Source organism: Zonotrichia leucophrys, chromosome 7 (assembly GCF_028769735.1).
Source record: "Zonotrichia leucophrys gambelii isolate GWCS_2022_RI chromosome 7, RI_Zleu_2.0, whole genome shotgun sequence".
NCBI classification, from domain to species: domain Eukaryota; kingdom Metazoa; phylum Chordata; class Aves; order Passeriformes; family Passerellidae; genus Zonotrichia; species Zonotrichia leucophrys.
The window spans coordinates 9,968,106-9,988,717 of NC_088177.1; the positions used below are offsets into that span (position 1 = coordinate 9,968,106).

At 44.0% G+C, this 20,612-nt stretch overlaps 1 protein-coding gene and 1 long non-coding RNA gene across 31 annotated transcripts in view; both read left to right on the forward strand.

The window, feature by feature from the left end:
* The window catches only part of LRRFIP1 (LRR binding FLII interacting protein 1), a 108,901-nt gene that overhangs the window by 25,575 nt on the left and 62,714 nt on the right, over positions 1–20,612 (forward strand). For 7 of the 30 annotated variants that reach the window (XM_064718700.1, XM_064718698.1, XM_064718670.1 and 4 more), the window contains exon 1: positions 15,145–15,192. The exons of the other annotated variants lie outside the window; for them this stretch is intronic. In XM_064718700.1, the coding sequence (XP_064574770.1) occupies positions 15,148–15,192 (45 nt within the window). In that variant the 5' untranslated portion in view covers positions 15,145–15,147. Of the gene's footprint in view, positions 1–15,144; positions 15,193–20,612 lie in introns of those variants that run through there. 30 annotated transcript variants of the gene reach the window in all.
* LOC135450476 (uncharacterized) lies at positions 1,293–5,116 on the forward strand. Its single transcript, XR_010441076.1, has 3 exons — positions 1,293–1,347; positions 4,552–4,780; positions 4,876–5,116. It is a non-coding gene; the product is annotated as an uncharacterized LOC135450476 (long non-coding RNA).

The window sequence follows — 20,612 nt, forward strand, 5'->3', positions numbered from 1 at the left end:
TTGGTTGTTACTGCAATGTCACAGCAAGATTTAAAAGCTCAGACAGATCCAGAGAGAATGATCAATACTCCCAGCAGTGCAGTTCTGTGGGATTTACAGGACTAATAAAAAACACAATGCACAAAGAGGGAAATAGGATAAACACTTAAATTTCCTCATAAAAGATGGCTGGAATGAAAGCTGTGCCATGTTTTGCTGTAAGGAGGTGGGAGTGGATGACTTTACTGTGACTGTGATAAAGCTTTCCTTTCCCAGATTGTATTTAATCCACGGGAATCTGCATGAAAGTCAGGAATGTATTCTGGGAGTAGCACACTAAACCTGTCACCTACTTTGCTAATTGTGTGCCATTTTGAGAACAAAAGCTAAAGCATGTGAAACATCCAATATAGAGCAAACTCCATGTTTAACCCTGATCAGCTGAGTGGTTTGTTATCTGTGGGTGATGGTATTGGCCAGATAAATCAGATACTGCTGACCCTGTAATGGTGTCAGTGCTGTATTTGCACTGTGCATCACAGCTAGAACCCTTATATAGTCAAATATTTAGGCAGACAAGCTGTGATCTCAGCTGAGTGTCACCAGAACATCAACATGTAAAAGGATATTTTATAAATAAGAGGTGAAAAATCCTTATTTGTGAAGAGTAAATATTGCAACTAGCTGCAACAATGTTCTGTTGGATTTAAGTGGATGATTTATCTTCAAAAGTGATACCTGGTGAAAACAAGTGAAGAGTATCAATTAATTAGTTAAAGAGTATCAATATGAATTTTGTATCAGTTTCTTAAAATGAATCATCCTGGTTGTGTTTTTAGTGGGAGAATCAGTCAGAGGAGATAAAATAATCAAAAATGGTCCAGAAGTGGCCACTGGAAAGGCGGAATTAAAGCATCAGTGAGTGTGTGCTGTGTCCTTTGCAGTGGGGCAGCTGTGGGCTCTCCTTTTGGCACCTCCCAAGCCTTGTCCTGGCTGTGCAGAGCCTGTGTTTGTTTTGCTGCCTGAGATAAGCCCAAGTAGGGTCCCGTGCCTGAAATCCCGGGAGCTGCTCTGGGCTGGCATTGGTAAGTGGGACAGGGCTGGGTGGGCTGGCATTCTGTTGTAGGGCGATATATCAGAAAATAAAGGTAGCATAGAAAGTAATCTTACCCCCTAAAGAGTTGCAGCTGAGCCAACTATTAGAGATTGGGAACAGGCCTGATGTTAACAGGCCACAGCTGTAGCCAATAAGAAGAGTGTTATAAAAGAGTGGATTGGTTGGTTGAGGGGAACTGGAGTCAGCTGGCTGCTGTGGGGACAGGGACCAGTCAGTGCCTAGAGGAGCTGCCCACAAGAAACATCAGGAAGGTACAAAACTCCAGCAATATGGAACCCTTGTAATGTAATGACAACATTCTGTGCCTGGCTTTGGGAAGTGGGACAGGGCTCAGTGGGCTAGTAGTCTGTGCCTGGCATTGGGAAGTGGGGCAGGGCTGAGCCAGCTGCTGGGCTGGCTGCCAGGGCCCTGGAGAGGAGCTGCATGGCCAGCAGGAAGGCTTGCACCCATCCCCAGGGCATTCCCTAGTGATGGAGCTCCTGTGGGGGTTTCATTTCTGCTCCTGCTGGGAATGTCTCAGAGCAGGGGCATCCTTCCCTGTCAAGGCAGTGTTTGGAGGGGAATTATTCCTAGATTGGGCTGGCAGAACTGGCCAGTGAGGAGTGGAGGCTGGGCTGGAGCCCTGTGCTGGCTGCTGCTTACCCAGTTTTCAGTGTCAGTGCTCAGCTTCCACTCTGCCATAAAGCAAATGCTGATATGTGCCTAATGTGAAGTGACTTGTTCTTCCTGAATTGTACGTCGCCTAAGTTCTTCAAAAAGAAGCCAATTAAGTTTTTCTTGCATAGAAAAACTTAAAGCCAAGTGGTTTTGTCTGAATGTGTGTGTAAGTTCTTATGTGCACTTAGGCACACAAAGGAGGAGACTGATTTCTGGAAAGGCTTCAGCATATAGTTGTATCTGAGATTTTCACGTGTATCTTTGTATATATCATCCTTGGGGTGATACTCTACACTTATTTGTCTCTGAAATATTCCATGGATCGCTTTTCATCCTGCTGCTCATCCGAAAAACAACAGTGCAAATTTTTAACAAATAATAACACTTAGCAATATTCTCACACTTGCCATTTTTAAATGCTGAGTGAGGCCTTTGATATGGATTGCTCTGTGACCTATTCCTGTGTGTAACTTTTCCCTGTGCTGGGATATGAGCTGTAGCACCTTGGCAGGTGTAGTGTGATGTGACAAGGCGCTCTTTTAAGCACGTGAGCATTTCCAAGCAGTTTTTGCAGCAGAACAGTTACAAAGGCATTTCTATAAAGACCTGGGCTGTTTATCATGCTTATTCCTACTATACAGCAGGATTTGTGTCAGAGCTTCTCCCGTTTGAAGGGATTTAGCCTTGCTTTTCCCAGGCCTGCACCATGGATTTGCATAAGCTGCAGTTACACACTCCAGTGGCTTTTCCAGGCTCTGGACTTCCAGGGAAGCAGACTGCTGATTGCAGCTCTTGTGGAGCCCTTAACTGAGCTGGGCAGTGTCCTCTGAATGCTCAAGGTGGTTTCCAGATAACCTTGGCATTGCCAGCACTTCAAAAACCCTGTCAGGTTAATAAGGGTGGAACTCCCCAGCCTTTCCCCTGCTGTATGAATGGAGCAGGGACTGATTTTGTGATATTGCTGCCCACTGAAGTGACAGCTCCGTTAATTGAGTAGTGCTGGTGTGAAATCTGCAGCTCCACATGTTTTATTCAGAGGAAACCTTAAACCTGCTGGTGGCTAATGCACGGTGTGAGCTGGGTGTATTCATCTGCTGGCCCAAACCTCAGCACTCTGAGCTTCTGTCTTCACTTCAATGTCTTTTTCAGAGAAAGAGTTCCCTTTTTTACTTCATTCTCTGCTAGGAACTGTATGAAGGAGAAAAAAAATCCATTTTTTATTTCATTCTCTGCTAGACACTGTATGAAGGGGTGGCTGGATAGCAGAAAATTGCATATCCTGGTTAGAGTGAGGCTTGATGACCTCAAGGGGCTTTTTAAAACTTTTTTTTGGCACCTTTATCTCCATGTATAAATAGCTCACAAGTCTCTTCCTCAGCATTGGCTAGATGTAGTGTTAAATGCTTTTGGGAGGTGAAAGTAGGCTTTCTCAGTTCCTTGTGGATGCAGCAAATCCAAGCTGCATGCTATATTTACACACTTAGGTTCCCTAGCAGCTTTTACTTCCTAAGTAATATATGTGCTGGTTTGTTGCACTGTATTTAAAATGCACTCCTAACAAAAGATTTATGCTTGACTTAAAAGCCAGAGAAGTGCTTTAACATCAGTAAGTGTGTATTTAAAATGCACTCCTAACAAAAGATTTATGCTGGACTTAAAAGACAGGGAAATGCTTTAACATCAGTTTGGAGCTGCATGCTGTCAGCAGCTCCATCTTAATTTATTCATGCAATTTTTAGATAATATTTTGATCAGCAGCAATTCTCACATCTGTGGAGGAGTCATTTAAGGTGGCCAGGTTGTGCTGCTCCCCTCGCTGGTGTTTGCTGGGAGCAGCTGAATAAGTGAATAAGCTTGTCATTCCCGCCCTTGAGCCTGCACTGATTGATATTTTTGGAATTGGCTTGGCAAGGGGACGTTTTTCTCAGCTCACTGCTCGTACCACAGGAGAATTTCTCATCTGTATGAAGTGCCCTGGCAGCAGATCCTCCTCCTGGAGGAGTTCACTGAGGACAAACCCAGGGGTTTCTCTGCGTTTGCAAAAGGTCACCAGGAATTCTCAGTGACCTCAAGGAGACTTTGCCTTTCCTTTCAGGCAGCAGCTCACATTTCAAGGAGCTCTCTTGCTTCCCTGCTTAATTGGTGTGCTCTTGAACCATGGAAATTTGGAGATTTTTCCACTGGCATGGAAGGCTTTGAGGTCTTCTCCCCAAATTTTAGTTGGTTGAAACTCTTGTGCTGTCTGACACGGCTGTGAGCATCACCACAGCTTGGGAGAGGTTGCTGTGAGTCTTTTCAGAAATGCTACTCTGCATGAAATTGTTTTCAGGGCTGAGAAAATAATGGAAGTTATTCTTTGTATAACTTCCATATGTATTGTGGGCTGGTTTTTTAATATACCTCAAACCCCTACTTTAGCTTTAGTCATAAACTGTGTTGTTATGATTAATGCTTGACATTAATATTCTGGAATAATTTACAATAAATCTTCTGTTCTCTGGCAGACATGCCTCTAAAACCTGTTGTTTTGTGTGTCTGTAGCTCCAAGTATTTCTACATCCATAACAGACAGCTTTAAAAAATTAGTCAGAGCTTTTGTTGAAGTCTGTATTGGGGTGATTGATGTGTGCAAAGGAACCCAGAACATGTAAAAATGCCTTGTGTTGTTTTTGTGGGGTTTTTTTTTGTGTCTGATATTGGCACTGTGTTGGATTCTACAGATGAATGTAAAATCCTCATATTTTTAATGATCAAAGGCATGGCTCCAATTCAGATTCCTCCTTTCCTCCCTTTGTCAGTCAGTAGGATGTGCATATAATGAAATACCTGTTGAGGTCACTACGGGTAATCCTAGAGGGAGAACCCTGGGAAAGGAAAGCAGCACCAAAAATACCAGAGGGATGAGAAGGGGACCAAACACACCCTGCAGGAGCAGCCAGAAGAGCTAATGATGGGTTCCAGCTGTGGCTCCTGCGGCAGGGACCAAGCTCAGCTGTGCTCTCTTGGCCCTCCTGATACTGCCCTGAGGTACAAAAAGAAATTCAATCTATTCCTCTGTCAAAGAGTTTCCACCAGTTTCCCATCTCTATTGTAATTTATGGTTAAATGTTCTCTCTTTACAGTTCCCACTCCTAACTAAGGAAATGCAGTAAATGATTAGTGAGTCCCAAAATGCTGAGCCTGGGAGGTAGGAGACAAAACAAGGCAGGAGGTTCTGCCCCTAAAAACAGCTTTTAGTTCAATCCTCAGCTTCTGCTTTGGGCTCTGAGGTGCTCCTACTTAAAAACCATCTGTCAGCACCGCACATTGCTGCCTGTTCTTCCACTTAGCCACAAGGCTGTGGGAGCCTGCAGGAATAATATTCTGAACCTTTCCAAACCTCTTCATGTTTGTGTTTTTCCTGCTGTTGAAGTGATGCTGAATGTGGAAGTGGTTACCTTTGGACAGGCTGGTTATTAAATAAATATTTAAATAAAAAACCATGTAGGTTTTGTTTGAGTACTTCAAAAGTATTGGAGATGGAGCAGAGAATGAGGATGCAGAACAGGAATTACTTACAAAACAAAGCTAGCTAGGATTTGTGGGTTATTTTGAGAATCTGGGGGGTCTGGATGCTTAACACAAATTCTAAACATCCCCACTCCCTTGCCAGCTTTGCTTCTTGACATAAGTGGTTGAAATGTATCTGGTGATGGCAATAATTTAATGCTGATTTACCAGGTCCTCATTAGGAATACAGAGCAGTGTCCCTCATCCTCTAATAGTAATTTTCATCCACATCCTCAATGAGAGAATAACCACGTAATTAAACATTTACATTGGAAATTCAGGGGTCCAGCTTTGTGTGGTGGAAGCAGTGTCTCCTTAGGGACACAGAAAAGTGCGCTCTGCTTGATTTACTTGATTTGCTTGATTGCTGCTCCCTCTTGTGGGGTTCAGGCCGGTTCAAACGAGCCTGGAGTTCATTCTTGGTGTGTTTAGATGGGGGAATTAATCAGTGATGGCCTCAAGGCTTGCTCCTCTGTGCACCTCTACAAACCAGAACATTCTTTTATGTCAAGGGGGCTAAATCTGTAAAACATTTAATTCAGATTTTTTTTTCAGGAATTGATCCATTCCCTGTGCTGTTAATCTGTGGCAGGGTTTGCCTTTCTGTCAGAGCAGGCTTGGCAGCACTGAAAGCTCTGACACCTCCTCTCCTGCACTCAGCGCTTCTGCCTCGCCCTCCTCGGGCCCCTGCCCTTCTTAAGGGAGTTATTCCTGAAAATTAAACCCCCAAAAATACCTCTCATGTGCTCTCCTAAATAAATGCAAATGCTCTAGCTGGGAGAAATATTTTTTTTTCCTTGTAACTTCTCAATTGTTCTGCTGGCCTAAAATCTCCACATCTAAAATGTGTTGTGCCTGAGGATGTAGAAATACTGCTTATGTTTGTTTTCCTCCAGAGAGACAGATGAGCTCTGGACATATAATCTCTGTTTTCTGGACAGGAAACTGAAGTGCTGTGGATTTCTTCATTGCTTCTAATTGATGGCAAAGACCATCAAAAGTGCAACTTCACTGCCCTGTTTTTGGCGTGAAACTCTTCCAGGAATTTCCCTCTGAAGCTTAAAAGACAAATTGTCCTGACCTCTTGCAAAATGGGAAGGGGCCACATGAGTGTGACACTGAAACAAGAGCAGTTCACATGATGTAATTTCTAATATTACACCATTTCACAATAATGATAGGATTTGTCTTAGCGCTGCAGTTTCCACTCATGTTGAACTGTTTCTGCCCAGGAGCTGCAATGTGGGTATTAAATCTCAGCTTTGGAGAGGATTCAATGGATTACCTGAAACTTTTGATCTTCATTTTACCTGGCTTTAAAGAATTAATCAATCTTAAATGTTCTGCATGCAAAGTCTGGGCTTCTGTGGAGACCCAGTGCTGTTGTTTGACACAGAATTAATTCCTTGTAAATGTATTTATTCTTTCTGTGATGCAGGCAGAAGTGGGATTTTGGCTGAGATTAAACCAGGAAGCAGGTGCACTTGATTTGAGAGAAAAAAAAAAAAGCAGAATTTAGTGTTCTATTTATGCCTTTTCTTGAAGTTTTATATTATTTTGTGTCACAAACTGAGTAATCCCTAGAACAGCACCAGTAACCTTTACTTCAAAATTTGTGATTTTCTTTTCTTTGGCTGGTAGTGTGAGCATTATTTTAAGCAGTTGCTGGGGTTTGTATCTAAGTGCAGAGCTGTGCTCAGGATTTGCCACCTTTCATTCAGATGAAATTTGCAGTTCAGTGGGGACCAGAGGGTGATCCCCACAGATTACATTGCTTGTAGCAGTCCCTCAATTTCACTTCTTATTTATACTTCAGATATTTTTACCTGTCAGCAACAAAACCTCTGTTTGTGTCTGTGCATCGAAAATATGTTGGCACCCACTCAGCCCCAGAGCCCTCCCCAACCTGTGCTTATGCTGTAAAGCAACCAGATGAGGAATTGCACTTCATTGCAGGTTCCAAATGGGGTTATTGTGCTTTACATTGTGGTCATGACAAATGTGTTTGCTTTTCAGTAACATGCAGCAGTGGCTGAATTAATTTTGCATGTGTGCTCTTTGTTAAGTGTGTGCTGGTGCCTGAGGAGGAGTCCCCAGTGGGAAACACTGGTTGGAGCTTTGCTTCCAAAGAGAAGTCAAGCACCAGAAGTCTGAAGTACAGCTCAGCTCGTTTATTTGTGAGCTCTGAGTGACTTTAATTGCAGTTCTGCAATCAAACAGAAATATGGTATTTAAGTGGCACTCTGCAATACAACCGTTCTGCTTGGGTGTTCTGAGGTTCAGTTTTATTTAAATTTTAAATGAGGATAACAGTTGTTGATGCAAAACACTGCTGGTGCCATAGAGACAACTACAAGAGGTCACTGCAGAAGAGAAACTTCTCTCTTTTTATAAAGAAGTTGGGTAAAACAGAAGAAACCACTGGCTGCAGCTTTATGCAAATAACTATTGCTGGAGACAACACTGGGAAGATTTTTATGCTTTCCTTGTGAAATTCCAGCCCATATTTGCCAATACTGCCAGTGGGTTTTGGTTTGTTTTTTTTTTTCTCCTTCTAGTTATAATTTCTGATTGATTAATTTATTTATATGAGTGATCCAGTCAACTGGACTCCCCCAAAACTATTTCCATGAGTTGCCAGTCTTGATGTAAATCCATGGCTGCAGTATTGTCCAGGGTGTAGAAAACACATGGATTTGTTCTCAGAGGTAACAGCTGTAGAGAGAGGAGTATCCAAATTCCTCCCTGGTGGGACCAACCAGTTACTGACCAGAGAGCTATTTAGGGAGAAAATGCCAATTGAAGAAGTGACGTAAATGTGGTCAGTTGATACTAACTGAGGAGCTGCCAGCCAACATCCTATCCTGGAGTTGCTCTTTCATCCCTGTTTTGCTTTTTTGGAGTGGAAACAGCACGAGTGATTGATTGCTAAATAGCAGTGGAAGTGGTGCACTCTATATATGGAGTGGTGCTGGAGAGCAGAGTTACAATGCTTATGAAGAAAAAACCCAAACCAAAACAAAACCCCACCAACAAAAACATTTACTGAGATAATAAATGCCTCTAAACCGCTGCCAAGATGGAAATGATAACAAGATACCTCGGTTTTAAGAGGTGTTTTAAGATCAATTCCTCGTGGCAGGATTTGCTTTGGTAATCCTGGTGGAGCTCAGTTATTGTTTAGACTAAATATTGTTTATTTTTGTATTTTTAGCAGCAGCTCCTTGCAACTCCAGGGCAATATAATTTACGAGGTAGGATGCAAGTCCCTGATTGTGTCTTGCATTGTACAGGCTGTTCAGTGCAGAATAAACATTCTCCTCCTTCTTGGGGGGGAAAAGGTCTGTGTCAACAAGGCTTTGCAGCCTCTGCTTGCATGCCTAAGCTCTATCTCCAAGATGGGTTTCCTGGCAAACACATCAGCAAATGTTTCTCCAAAGTGCACAGCGCTCATGTATAAATTCCTTCATTAGTCGTGGCTCTCGTTCCCTCCTCCCCTTCCCAGTCTTGGGCTCCAAATGTTGAGCAAGAGGACCAGGAATGCTGAGGCCTTAAACTCAGATAACTCACAGCAGCACCCTCGGCATGTCCTGGTGCTTGGGAATGAAAGAAAACAGAAAATCAGAGCTCTGCCATTCAGAGAAACCCTAAAAACAAAATTGAAAATCGCTCTTGGAATGCCCTTGCAAGAAAAACTTGTCATCATTTAATCTCCCACCAAACTTTAAGCTTGTAGGATTTAGGGTGTGGATGAGCCTGAGCAGGGAAATTAGGTTCAGGATTCACTCAGGGTGCTCATGGGAACATCACAATAGTTCTTCTGGCCAGATTTCCACTGTAGGAATGCTTTATTATCCTCATTCTATGGGAAAACTGGACACTTCTCAAAGGCAACTGCCAATGTTTTGCTAAAATGTTGGATAATGAGATTCTGTGGTGCTTGCAGAGGATGTGATCCCTGTTCATTGAAGGTGCCATCCTAGTTCATTCTCTCTAGGGAATGCAGTCAAATATTTGAGCTGAAGCCTGGTGAAGGTTAGCTGTAAGTCTGACTTTTTGGACTTGATTTTGTCTTTTTTTTTTTTTTTCTGTGTGTTTTGAGTGGGAGAGCTTGGTGACTTGGCACTTCCAGAGGCTACAAGTGCTGGTGATGCTTTCCCACCTATTGTCCCTGATGGGGTAGGATGGAGGGCAGAACCTCTGCCCTTCTTGGAATTACTGTTGGGTTTCTAATTCTACAACATTTACACTCCTGGTGGGAATGGTTAATGAATGGTTTAATGGTTAAATAGTTAATTAATTCTTTAATCTCATTAGGTTGGAAGTAGAGCCTTGGAGATGGCAAAGCTTCATGCTATAGATACACCAGCAGAGAAGCACTTTCCTACAAGTAAAATGCTCTTGCTGGATCCTTTTTGTATTTTTTTACACAGGTTTTTACACTCAGGTTCTGTGAGATAATCCAAACCAAAACTCTTTTTTCCCCTTTGGTTTGATCTGTTTTTTCTTCATTATTAAGCAAAGGAATGGAAAAGCTTAAGACTAGGCCAGGAATTTTTATTATAGGAGCCACTCTTGAATCTGTCACTTCTACAACAGGAAGATCACGTAACTTTTCATCCACCCATATTTCCAATTTCTGAAACTTTCACCCACCCATATTTCAATTTCTGAAGCTGAAGTAGCCCAGCTTTAATATATTCAATTTTAGGTTTTGGATTTTTTTTGCTACTACTACTTTTTTGCTACTTTTGTTAAGGTTGGGATTGAAGTTTTTGAGGTGATATTTTGTGTTTAGATTTTAATGTTTATTTTTCTTAGTTATGTTTTATAGGTAGTGAGTTTTGTAGTATTTTACTAACAAGGTACAAAATGGTTAATTATCTTTTGTTATAAGGTTTTTTAAGGTTAAACTGTCTAATTAAGAAATGACACTCAAATTATTTTTACTTTTAATTCAATAACTAATCACTCAAAGCCTGCAATGCGGATTTTATTTGTCTAATTACAAAATACTAGCTAGACTCATGAAGAAGTAAGAAGAAGGTAAAGAAGAAAGATTAGTTATTGTATTAAAGCTTCTGTTTTGTTTCATTTATTTTGATATATAGCGTATATAGCGTATATAGCGTATATTATACTGTATATATGTAGTATATATGATATATTAAAATAATAGATTATAGTATGATAATATATTATATGTCTATATAGACATTATAACATATAGTTATATAATATAGTTATATAATATAACTATATTATATCTATAGACATATGTGATATTATACATATAGACATATATGTGATATATATAGAGACACATGTCTGTATAGACATATATATTATACATATAGACATATACATATAGACATATAAAATACATATACTATAGGATATAGTTTTATTTAAACTCTATAGTATACTGTTTTATTTCAACTATATAATTCTAATAACAATGTAAACTATATACTTGTAATAATAATATAAACCATAGACTTGTAATTTTTGTGTTGTTAATTCATTTTGGAAGGTTTTTTTATGGCCTTAAGTTAAATATAGTATTTTTTGTGTGTGTGTTTGGGTTTTGAGTTTCAAATTCTCAGCCTCTAGGGTTCTACCAATTCAATATCCAAGTGTTGATGGCATCACTGTTTTGAGGCTGAATGACAAATGTGCCACAGGCTCGTTTGGAGCATGACTCAGTGTGACTTGTGCCTGATCCAGCAGTTTCCTTCCTCCTCCTCCTCCTCCTCCCTGCAGGCTGGCCGGAGGATAATCTGTTGATCCTGGCAGGGGATGGTGGCACTGAAAACCGGGCATTGTTTTCCTAATGAGCACTTGGCTGCGAGTGCTGGAGCGCAGTGCCTCGGTGGTGGCCACCACAAGGAGGTTTTGTTCCTGTGGCCAGCCGGGCTCCAGGCGTGCCAGGATGGCCCAGCAGGCAGGGGGGATGGCGTGATGAGGCACAGATGTCACTTTTCCTGTCCCTCTGACCTTGGTGGGTGTCACTCCAGAGGTTTTTATTGGCTTTCTTCAGCATTCGAAGAACAACACTGTGAACCTTATTAGAAAACCCCTCAAAAATTGGAGTAACCAAATATTTCTTGTAATATAAATTAATTTTTTAGCTTTTTTCCCCATAAAACAAGACATCCTTTCTCTGTTCCCACTGTTTGGAAAGCCAGGACTGAATAAGACACTGACGGACATTACCGAAATTCCAAGAATCATAGAATCATTTGGGTTGGGAAAGATTAAAGTCTAACCAATAACCCAACCCTGGCAAATCCACCAACAGTGACACCACTTGAAGAGAATGCAGGAAATGCACAACAGAATTTCATTTTTATAGCTATAAATGATATCATCAGAGTTATATATATGTTGGTGATGGATAGTGTTGGGAAGTGACAAGAATTAATACTGAGGTGGGCTAAGCTGGAGCCAGAGTGCTCTAAGGTGCAGGTTTCTTTCAGTTTTTAAACCTATCTCTAAAGATTTTGACTACTTTATTCCTACTTGCTTGCCTCTTAACCTACTCATAACATGCCTTAAAGACAAAATAAAAATCAGTTGAGTATGAGCTGTGCTGGGGGCCAAATTCCTTGGAATTTGAGTTATCAGTGATATTCACATGCCTGGAGGCTGACCGGGTGATCTTTCCCTCTTGCTTTTGACACAGCTCCTCGGTTGTTGGTTGTTATGGGTAAAGTACAGTTCTGGCAAGCTGATTTTTAGGCTTTGGGCCAGCATTTGATGAGGATTGCCTTGTTCTGAGTGCAGGCATGCATTTTGTGTGTGTGTGTTTGCAAAGGAGAGGTGTGTTCCCCACAGGGAGATAAGGACTCCATGTCACTGGAATCAGAGCTGCTGTCCTAAGTGCAGTAAACTTCCTTTTTACTTTCTGCTTAGACATACCCAGCTCACAGTTATCCCACCAGGTTTCTGGAAGTGTCAGCTGACTCTTTTTTTCCCCCCTTCTAAATCTCCCATTACCTGTTTTTCTTAGGCTCAGTTTAGCATTGTAGTACGTGCCGTGCATAAATGGGGACATCCTTCCTGCTTAGAAATGTCCTGGAATTAATGTCAGTCTTCCACAGCATCCTATTTCACATGGGAAATGCATGGACACAAGAGCTGTGTGCTGAATAAATAAATAAATATGAATTTTAGAAGATGCTGCTGTTTTTCTGAATAGGAGAGAGCTATGATGAGATAGACACTGCACTTTTGAGGGGATTTGTCAGGACCTGATTGGAATTTCGAGCCTCCTTTTACATAAAATCAATTACAAAATGCTGAAGTGTGTGCTCAGAGCTCTGTATTGCTGGGAAATGGAAGTTTGCTAGCATTAAAAAGACCTCTTGATCCTTCAGTTCCTACCCAGCAGGTCTGTAGTAGAGCTGTTTGTTTGAATTTATCCCAGGATACGTATGAAGTGCTTCCTCAAGGAAACCCAGTAAAACCAAACATCTTGGCTTGGAAAGTAAATAGGAAAAGGTGTGTGTGCAGGGGGGAGTAATTTATATTTTCAGTGTATTTTCCAAGTGACACTGCAAAACCTGTAGAGATTTGCCAGTGAATGTAAGGGGAGGTTAATTCCTGTTAACCAAGAAGCAGAACAAATTGTCTGTTTCAAGCTAAAATGAAGATATTTGTCACGCTGAGCTGTTCTGATGCTTCAGATTTACACAGTTACCATCACTCCCCTTCTCTGTTAAAATGTCTCACTTAAGGCAAAATGTGTTTTTTTCCTGAAGAATTGACTCCAGTGCCTGGTCCTGGCTGCCTTGGGGTGAGCTGTCATTGTGCAGAAGTGCTTTCTTCACAGCTGAGCACCAAACATTACTGGAAGCCCCAAATCATGCTGTTACCTGCACCAAAACTGAATGCTGAGCAGCCTCTGGGAATTAGGGCATGACTCCTCTTGGATTTAAGGCTATTCACAAAAGACAGACCTGTTGGAGGATGAAGTGAGTGTCTGTTAAATGAAGATTTAAATTATAGATGATTCACAGGAACATGGAGTATTTATTCGTTTCTTCATGCACGTGCTGGAGTGGATTTGAGATTTATTTTGTTGAAGCAAAGTTGGGTGATTTACCTGGCGAGGAAGTTAAAAATAACTTATAGGCTCAACTGGAGGCTTTGGAGGTTAATGAAAGATGTGACTTTGGAGATCTTATTGCAGCCTTTCAGTAAAAGAAATTGTTATAGGAATGACAGAGACTTTTGCAAAGTGTATGGGAGTGACAGGACACAGAGGAATGGCTTCACAATGACAGAGGGCAGGGTTAGATGGGATATTGGGATATTCTTTCTTGTGAGGATGCTGAGGCCCTGGCACAGGGTGCCCAGAGAAGCTGTGGCTGCCCCTGGATCCCTGGAAGTGCCCAAGGCCAGGTTGGATGGGGCTTGGAGCAACCTGGGATAGTGGAAGGTGCCCCTGCCTATGGCAGGGGTGGAACTGGATGGGCTTTAAGGCCCCTTCCAACCCAAACCATTCTGTAGTTCCATGATTCACATAAAAACCACTTTGTTTTACAATTGTAAAGTTTCACCTGACCTAAGCAGGGTTTCTCCCAGGGGCAGGGTGCAAGTTAGACCATCCCTAATCCCTCTTATTTAAAGGAAGCACGACTGGCCTTCCCAGGGACAGTGGGACATGGCTTGGCTCCAGGCACTGCCAAGTGATTGCCCCCAAGTGTAAAACAGTGCCAGCGCTTCCAAATGAGCTAGAATACAGTCAGCAGCATGGCAGGGTGTGGTGTGCCAGCCTGAGCAGCCGGATTCCTTGTGCTGGGCAGGCAGCTCATGGAAAATCTGAGCTCAGCCGCTGGGTGGAGGCTTCGCTGGGCTCCTGACCGGGAAGGAGGGCGCAGGCTGAGTTGCTAAGGAGCAACCTGTTTGGCTGGCCCTGGAGAATGCCGTGCCAGGAAGAGATGACTCCCCGAGTGCTCTGCTGTCGCTGCTGAGGAATGGCAGTCATGGGTAAAGTGAGCTCCTGAGGCTTCGCAGCTCTCCCGGCCCCGGGTGTTTCTCCCTGGCCTTTGGGAGGGCATGGCTGAGTGAGCTTCTGGTGAAGTCAAGGGGAATCGAGAGATGCTTTGGGTGAAAAATCCGGTGGAATCAACAGGTGGCATTAACCTCCGTGGAGCCAGGATATCTGCTCTGACCCTGTCTCCAATTGTTCTTGGAGTATCGATCCGTTTAGTGCCACTTAAAGCCACCTGTGCCCTCTAATCCTTCTGTGCTTTCGGCTCATCCACCTCATCACCTTTTGAAATGCAGGGTGTCTTTTTTTTTTGGCCAGCCGCTACTCCCGATTGCTCTTCTGCAGTACTGTCAGACTTCAGTCACACATTTTGGGGTTTTACATTTTTTTTCCCCATTATTCCGTTTCTAAAAGAATAAAACCAACACCAGCATGGATGCCTCATTTTAAGCTCGGCTCCACACATCGCAACCCGCAGCCCCGATATAATTAGCACCGCAATTAGCAGCGGCGGGGCGGTTTGTGTGTGCCATGCAAAGGCCGCCCGGCGTGAACAGGAATATACATTTATAAGCATGGATGTGCAGCCCGGAGGGAGGGAGGGCGGCCAGCTGTTGGGATGCTCTGTTTATCCTCCTCGGGGACACAAAGGAGGCGGGGAGGCGCTGTCCGTGGGGGTTCCGGAGCGATGCCCGGCAGGTGTATGTGTGTGTATAACAGACTGTGAGAGTGTGTGTGCGCTGCCCCGGCTCTTCCGAGCGCCGCTCCCCGCCCGCTCCCCGCTCCGCCCCCGGGCCGTGCCGTGCCGGGCGGGCCCCGGCGGGGACAGACGGCGGCAGCGGGAACCATGGACGCGGCTGCCGAGTGCCTCAGCCCGGCTGCCCAGCAGCAGGTAAGGCCGGGGGGCTGCGGGGGGCTCGGGCAGCGCCGCCGGTACAGCTCCGTGCGGTGCCCGGGAGCGGCCGGCGCCCAAATCGCTTTGCACAATCGCTGAGCAGAACCTGAGCTCTGAGCTGCTCCGGGAGCCTTCGTGCCAGCAGAAGCTGGGAAATAAGTGCTGAGTAAATGTCGCAGCAGCCCCATGGGACCGTCAGGTGGCCGCGGGCAGGTCGGGCATCCCTGAACACGAGCTGTCAGACCGGCCCAGGATGCGCTGTCGGGGTATTAGAAGGGAATCCCTATGGTTACGTGTAGGTTAAGGTTCATCAGCCTGCTGCCTCTGAGTAGTGATTTGCATTTAAGAGAAAGGTGAGGGGTAAAGAAGGATGTGGACTGACCGAGCCCTGTGTGATTCACGGGTTCATTACCATATGTGAGTAAGTGGTGCAAAGTGTTTTATGTATTTATAACTCATATGCAAAAAATGTCAGATAAATGTGCTGCCTTGACCTCTTAAACATAGTCCCTCTTGTTTCCATGCTAAATAGTCACCACTCACCTGGTGAGCTCCTGGGTTAGGTCACATGCTGCTGCAATGGAGACAGGGAAAAACATTGCCATGGGTTAGCACTGGTTCTACCCGGTAGCTATGCTGGTCAGCTGTGTTACAGGAATATTGCAAATCAGGTGTTTAAATTATGTAGGAGGGCAAGGAACCTTATCAGATTTTTGACTGATGGAATGTGACTTGGCTAAACAGAATGAGCAGTCCTATAATATTTGAGGAAGAGGATACAGAATACTGGAATGGGACAGCATCCATCATGAAAAATTACATTGGCCCCAAAAATGACTGGCTGGCTATGTCTTAAGCATGTTGGCAAGAGGTTTAAATCAGCCTGAGAATAGTTATTGCAGCAATGCCCAGCAGTGGTTGCTCACAGGGAGCAGGTGTAATTTAGTCAGGCAGACTTGTGTTTTAAGGTTTCTCTGGCAGTGGGATCAGAGAGCTTTTCTGGGTATGGTTTGGTGCTGGCAAGCTAACACTTCAATCCTCCATGACAAATATGACACTGACTTTGATTACTAGCCTTAGAAGCAGGTAATTTGGAGTGCACTGGAATTGAGGGGTGCTTTGTATAGCTGGAAAACTCTTACACATGTAACTATGTGGCAAGTCAACATGGTCATTTGTCACCGCTCAGAAAAGCAGCGTAACTTCCTGCCTTTGTTGGCTGTGTCTTGGGGCTGCCGGGCGAACAATGAAGCCCTGGCTGTTTCAGGAGGGAAAGGCTCTGAGAATGCACACCTTCAGGATGTGTGTGTGTGTCACTGGCCTCTACCTTAGCAGCTCACCTCAATAATTCTCTCATCGTGCCACGGTGACAGCGCAGCTTCCCCAACGCGCGCGCGGGGCCAGGAAGCCGCAGCTTCCGTCACCATTGTGCTCCGTCCCCTGCCACGGGCACAGCCAGGCCTGGTCCCCACCAGTGGGGTTTGAAAGGAGGCTCTGTGGGGTAGGGGTCTCTCTGCAGCAGCTGCACATCCCGTGCTCCTGCTTCTCCCAACTTCTGCAGGCAGCAGAAGATGCTTCTCACCCTTTCCAGCTGACAGCCAACACCTGCTTTGGTGTTTTGTTCACATGTAGTTCTGCTCCTGTTACAACCTGCTCAGTTCTTCCCTCTTCAGATCTAAACATACTGAACTCCTTAAGCCAGGGTAAAGATTTGCTGCTGCACAGGGCTGGGGTTTTATTTTCAGGCTGAGTGACCCTAAAGGTGGAGTGTCAAGTGCTGAGCAAGTAGCCCAGCAAAAGCAAGGAGTGTTTTGGAGTTCAGCAGTGCATTTCTTTCAGGGCTTGGTGACTGTAAATCATTCTGAGCAACTGCAATAAAAACCCAGCAATTCAGTGTGTATATTTGTAGTATTTGAGCAAGTCCCATAAATTAGGGTGATGATTTTTCAGCTGGTGCCCAGTTCTGTGTTCATCTCAGCCATCTCCTCTCGCTTTGCCCATGGGGCCCTTACAGAAGCCTCTGATGAGGTTTGGGTTTTTTTGGTGTGACATGCTCAGCAGGGCTGAAGCTGCCAGTTCTCCTTGTCAGATGAGCAATATTTCATAAAAGGGAAGTTGCAAAAGCTTGGTAATGAGTGCAATTAGACTTCATATTTTTATTCTTCTGTTTTTGACAATGATCTGTCACATTTGATTGAGGCCTATATTGCTTGCTGAGTCACTGATGAATTTTAGATGATTTTAAGAAGTCAAGGAGACTTCTTCAGTCTTAGTGATTTCTAATTTCTTTTTTTTTAAATCTTTCCTTGAATAGTTATTTATGCCTTAGGCAGCCTAAAGAACAGCTTTTAGTAAGCTGAATTTCAGAAGTATGTGAATTTTTGGGTGGTTTTCTAATGTTCAGCAGTGTCTCTTGCAGGTTGCAGTGTGTTTCTGCTACTGCCCTTAGAGGTGACTCTGCTCTGTCAAGTGCTTGGGCTGGACAAAGACCAAAGTCAGCCAGGCAAAGCCTGTTTTGGTTTAGTCAGCACAGAGGGAGAAATGTGAAGTTAGCGTTGCTGCTTGCAGGCTGTGCAAGAAATCAAGGTATTTATAGCACGGAGCAGAGTCCAGGAGGCGCAGAGAGTGTGGTCTGACAAACCCCGATGCGTTCCGTCACGCCCGTGCTGCTGAGCAAGAGCCCCACAATAAATAAATCTGACACTGCTCTGTGTGGGTCTGAAAGCCTGGCCTGTGTTTTTATTCTTACATCTCCTAAAAGTTCACAGCTTGAGCAGCTGGGGCTGTTCTGGGTGTCCCTGCCCTGTGCCATGCTGGGGGCACCCACTGTACCTGAGCTGGGCTTTGGCACAGGAAAATCTGTGTACAACAGGCTCCCACCCTCACTGCAGGGTGTGCTAGGCTTGCTAGCAGCCTTTGGTTTGACTTTGATAACTCCTTGCCCAGTGAGATGTGGGCTCCTCCCTGTCCTGATGGATTTACCTCCTCTGAGCTCACAGGTGATACCAGCTTCATCACCAGTGCCACCTACAGAGTATTAGAAACCAATTCATTCTGAGTGAAGTAATTCCATCCGCCAAAGTATGCTAGGAATGGGATTGTGAAGGCCACAGGTTGACCATTTGATGGCTGGCCTGACTCTTATAGCATGATGTATTTCTGTTGAGCTGGAGAGCACCCTCCAGGATTTGTGGGTAGCTTCACATACTGAAGACTTTTTTCCTCCTCTTTGCATATTTCCTGTCCCCCCCTTGTCTCATTTTGCTGTGGCCTCAAAAACCCTTTAGGGAAGGATGGCCTGTTTCTTACAAGCCCCCCTTTGTCCAACACAAATGAGCTGGTGTTTAGGAACCACGGTGAAAATAACTGTGTAATCATCTAAATGGCACCCAGACATCCTTGAGAATGTGCTTGAAAATATTCCTCAGTGCTTGATGCAGCCCTTTAAGGGACAGCAGCCTTCTGACAGAGAAGTTGGGGTTACTAAGGAGCCAAGAGCATGATTTGGTGGGGATTTGTTTCTTTACTCCATGAGGATGGTCAGGCAGGGGAACAGGAGCCTGGAGAGGCTGCAGAGCCACCAAACTCTGAGGTTTTCAGGAGCCATCTGGACCAAGCCCTGAGCAGCGTGGTCTGAATGTGATACTGACCCTGCTTTGAGCAGGAGGGTGGATAAGGCCTCCTGAGGTCCCTTCCAGCCCAAACAATTCTGTAATTATTTGTTTCAATGTGATGAAAATGAGTTGCTTCAAAATATGAGTGTTCAGAATGAAATAAAACTTCATGACTTCTTCAGTCTCTGATAACCACAGGTTTTTAGCTTAAAGTTCAAGAACCCAGGATACTATTTCTGTTGTTTTTTTTATTCAAAGATACTTAAGGCTGGTGTGGTCATGGAAAGAAAAAGTTCATAAATAAACAATATGCTTGTTCCAAGATGTAAGCCATTGTTAGTCAAAGCTGCTGAGTGAAAATGTGTTTTTTATTCTTACAAGGTTTGCAGGTCGGCTTTAAATGGGCAGCTGGAGGGCTGCAAAGATGAAATAGAATAAGGTAGAGATGCACCATGGATTGGCACTAAAAGCAGAATTATGTTCTAAGAAATGACACACAAAATGTGTGGTTTTGCATGAGGTAAAATTCATTTAACTTCCTGCAGTTGGTGTCTGTAATTTAGAAACTGGCAAGCCTCATTCTCAGGAAGGCCTGAGAAAAACTGGCTAAATTTTTAAATTTTTTTCCCTATTTTTCAAGTTCCTTCACTTCATATTGTATTGTGCTTGCTTCTGGGAGAATATATAATTCTGCAACATAGCTAGCAAGTGTGTAAATCCTTTGGCCCCTATCATATAAGGAAAACAAGGGGAAATATGTATCATTTGAATTATATCTGAATTTTACATACAGGCACCTAGTTCTGATGTGAAAACTCAGCTGGTTATTGAAATTCATGAGGATGACAGCTACAATCATGTTAACATCCAAATAATCTTGTTTCTGCCTTTTTCTGTCAGGAGGAAAGTTGGAGGATACACAACCTGTATTTTTGGTGTGTTTTGCTTGTGGTGACTTTAGGGCCCTTTGTTTTCCATAGGGAAAAACCAGTTTGTGCTGGTGTTATTCCTCACCTCTGTCAGGTGGTGTTTGCCAGTGTTTATTTAAATAAACAGAAGTGTTTATTTTTAAATAAACAGGAGGGATCACATGAAATCAATACCAGGCTTGTTTCCAGAGCTGTGATTTCAGCACACATTTCAGGGCATGTTTGGATACTGGGTGTCATCAGCAATTCCAAACACTGCAGATGGGTCAGGACACTGCCTGCCAGGGATTCCACCCGGGCTTTGCCCAGCAGCAGGGCTGGGGCTTTATTTTCCTGGACAGACTGCTTTAGGTTGGGAGGTGGTGTTGGAAACATGTTTGGGGATCCATGTCTGCACCCAGAGCCTGCTGTCACCTGGCTCTGTGAGTAACAGGTTATGGCACGGGATGGGTTTGGGTGCAGGTGTGAAGAATCTGCTCCTGCTATGAATTTCTGCCCATGGCAGAGCCACTTACCTTGAAATTCAGGCAAAGAACTCATGGAGAGCAGCTCTGTGCAAAACCAGCTCTTTACTCTTTCTACCTTGGGCTTTTAAAAATTCTCTGAGAAGGCTTCTTTACTTTTTAGAAGCAATTTTTCACTGGGACCTCTGGAGTCCCCCAGTCCAATCCCCTGGGTGACCCTGAGCAGGTGACACTGAAACATGTCCAGGTGGGTTTGGGATGCTCACCCTCAGTGAACAGAAATTCTCTCCCTCGTGCTGAGGCGAAACTTCTTGTGGTTCAGTTTATGGCCATTGTTCCTCATCCTGCTACTGGGCACCACTAAGAAGAGTCTGGCACCACCCTCTTGGTGGACTTTGGGATGTTTGTAT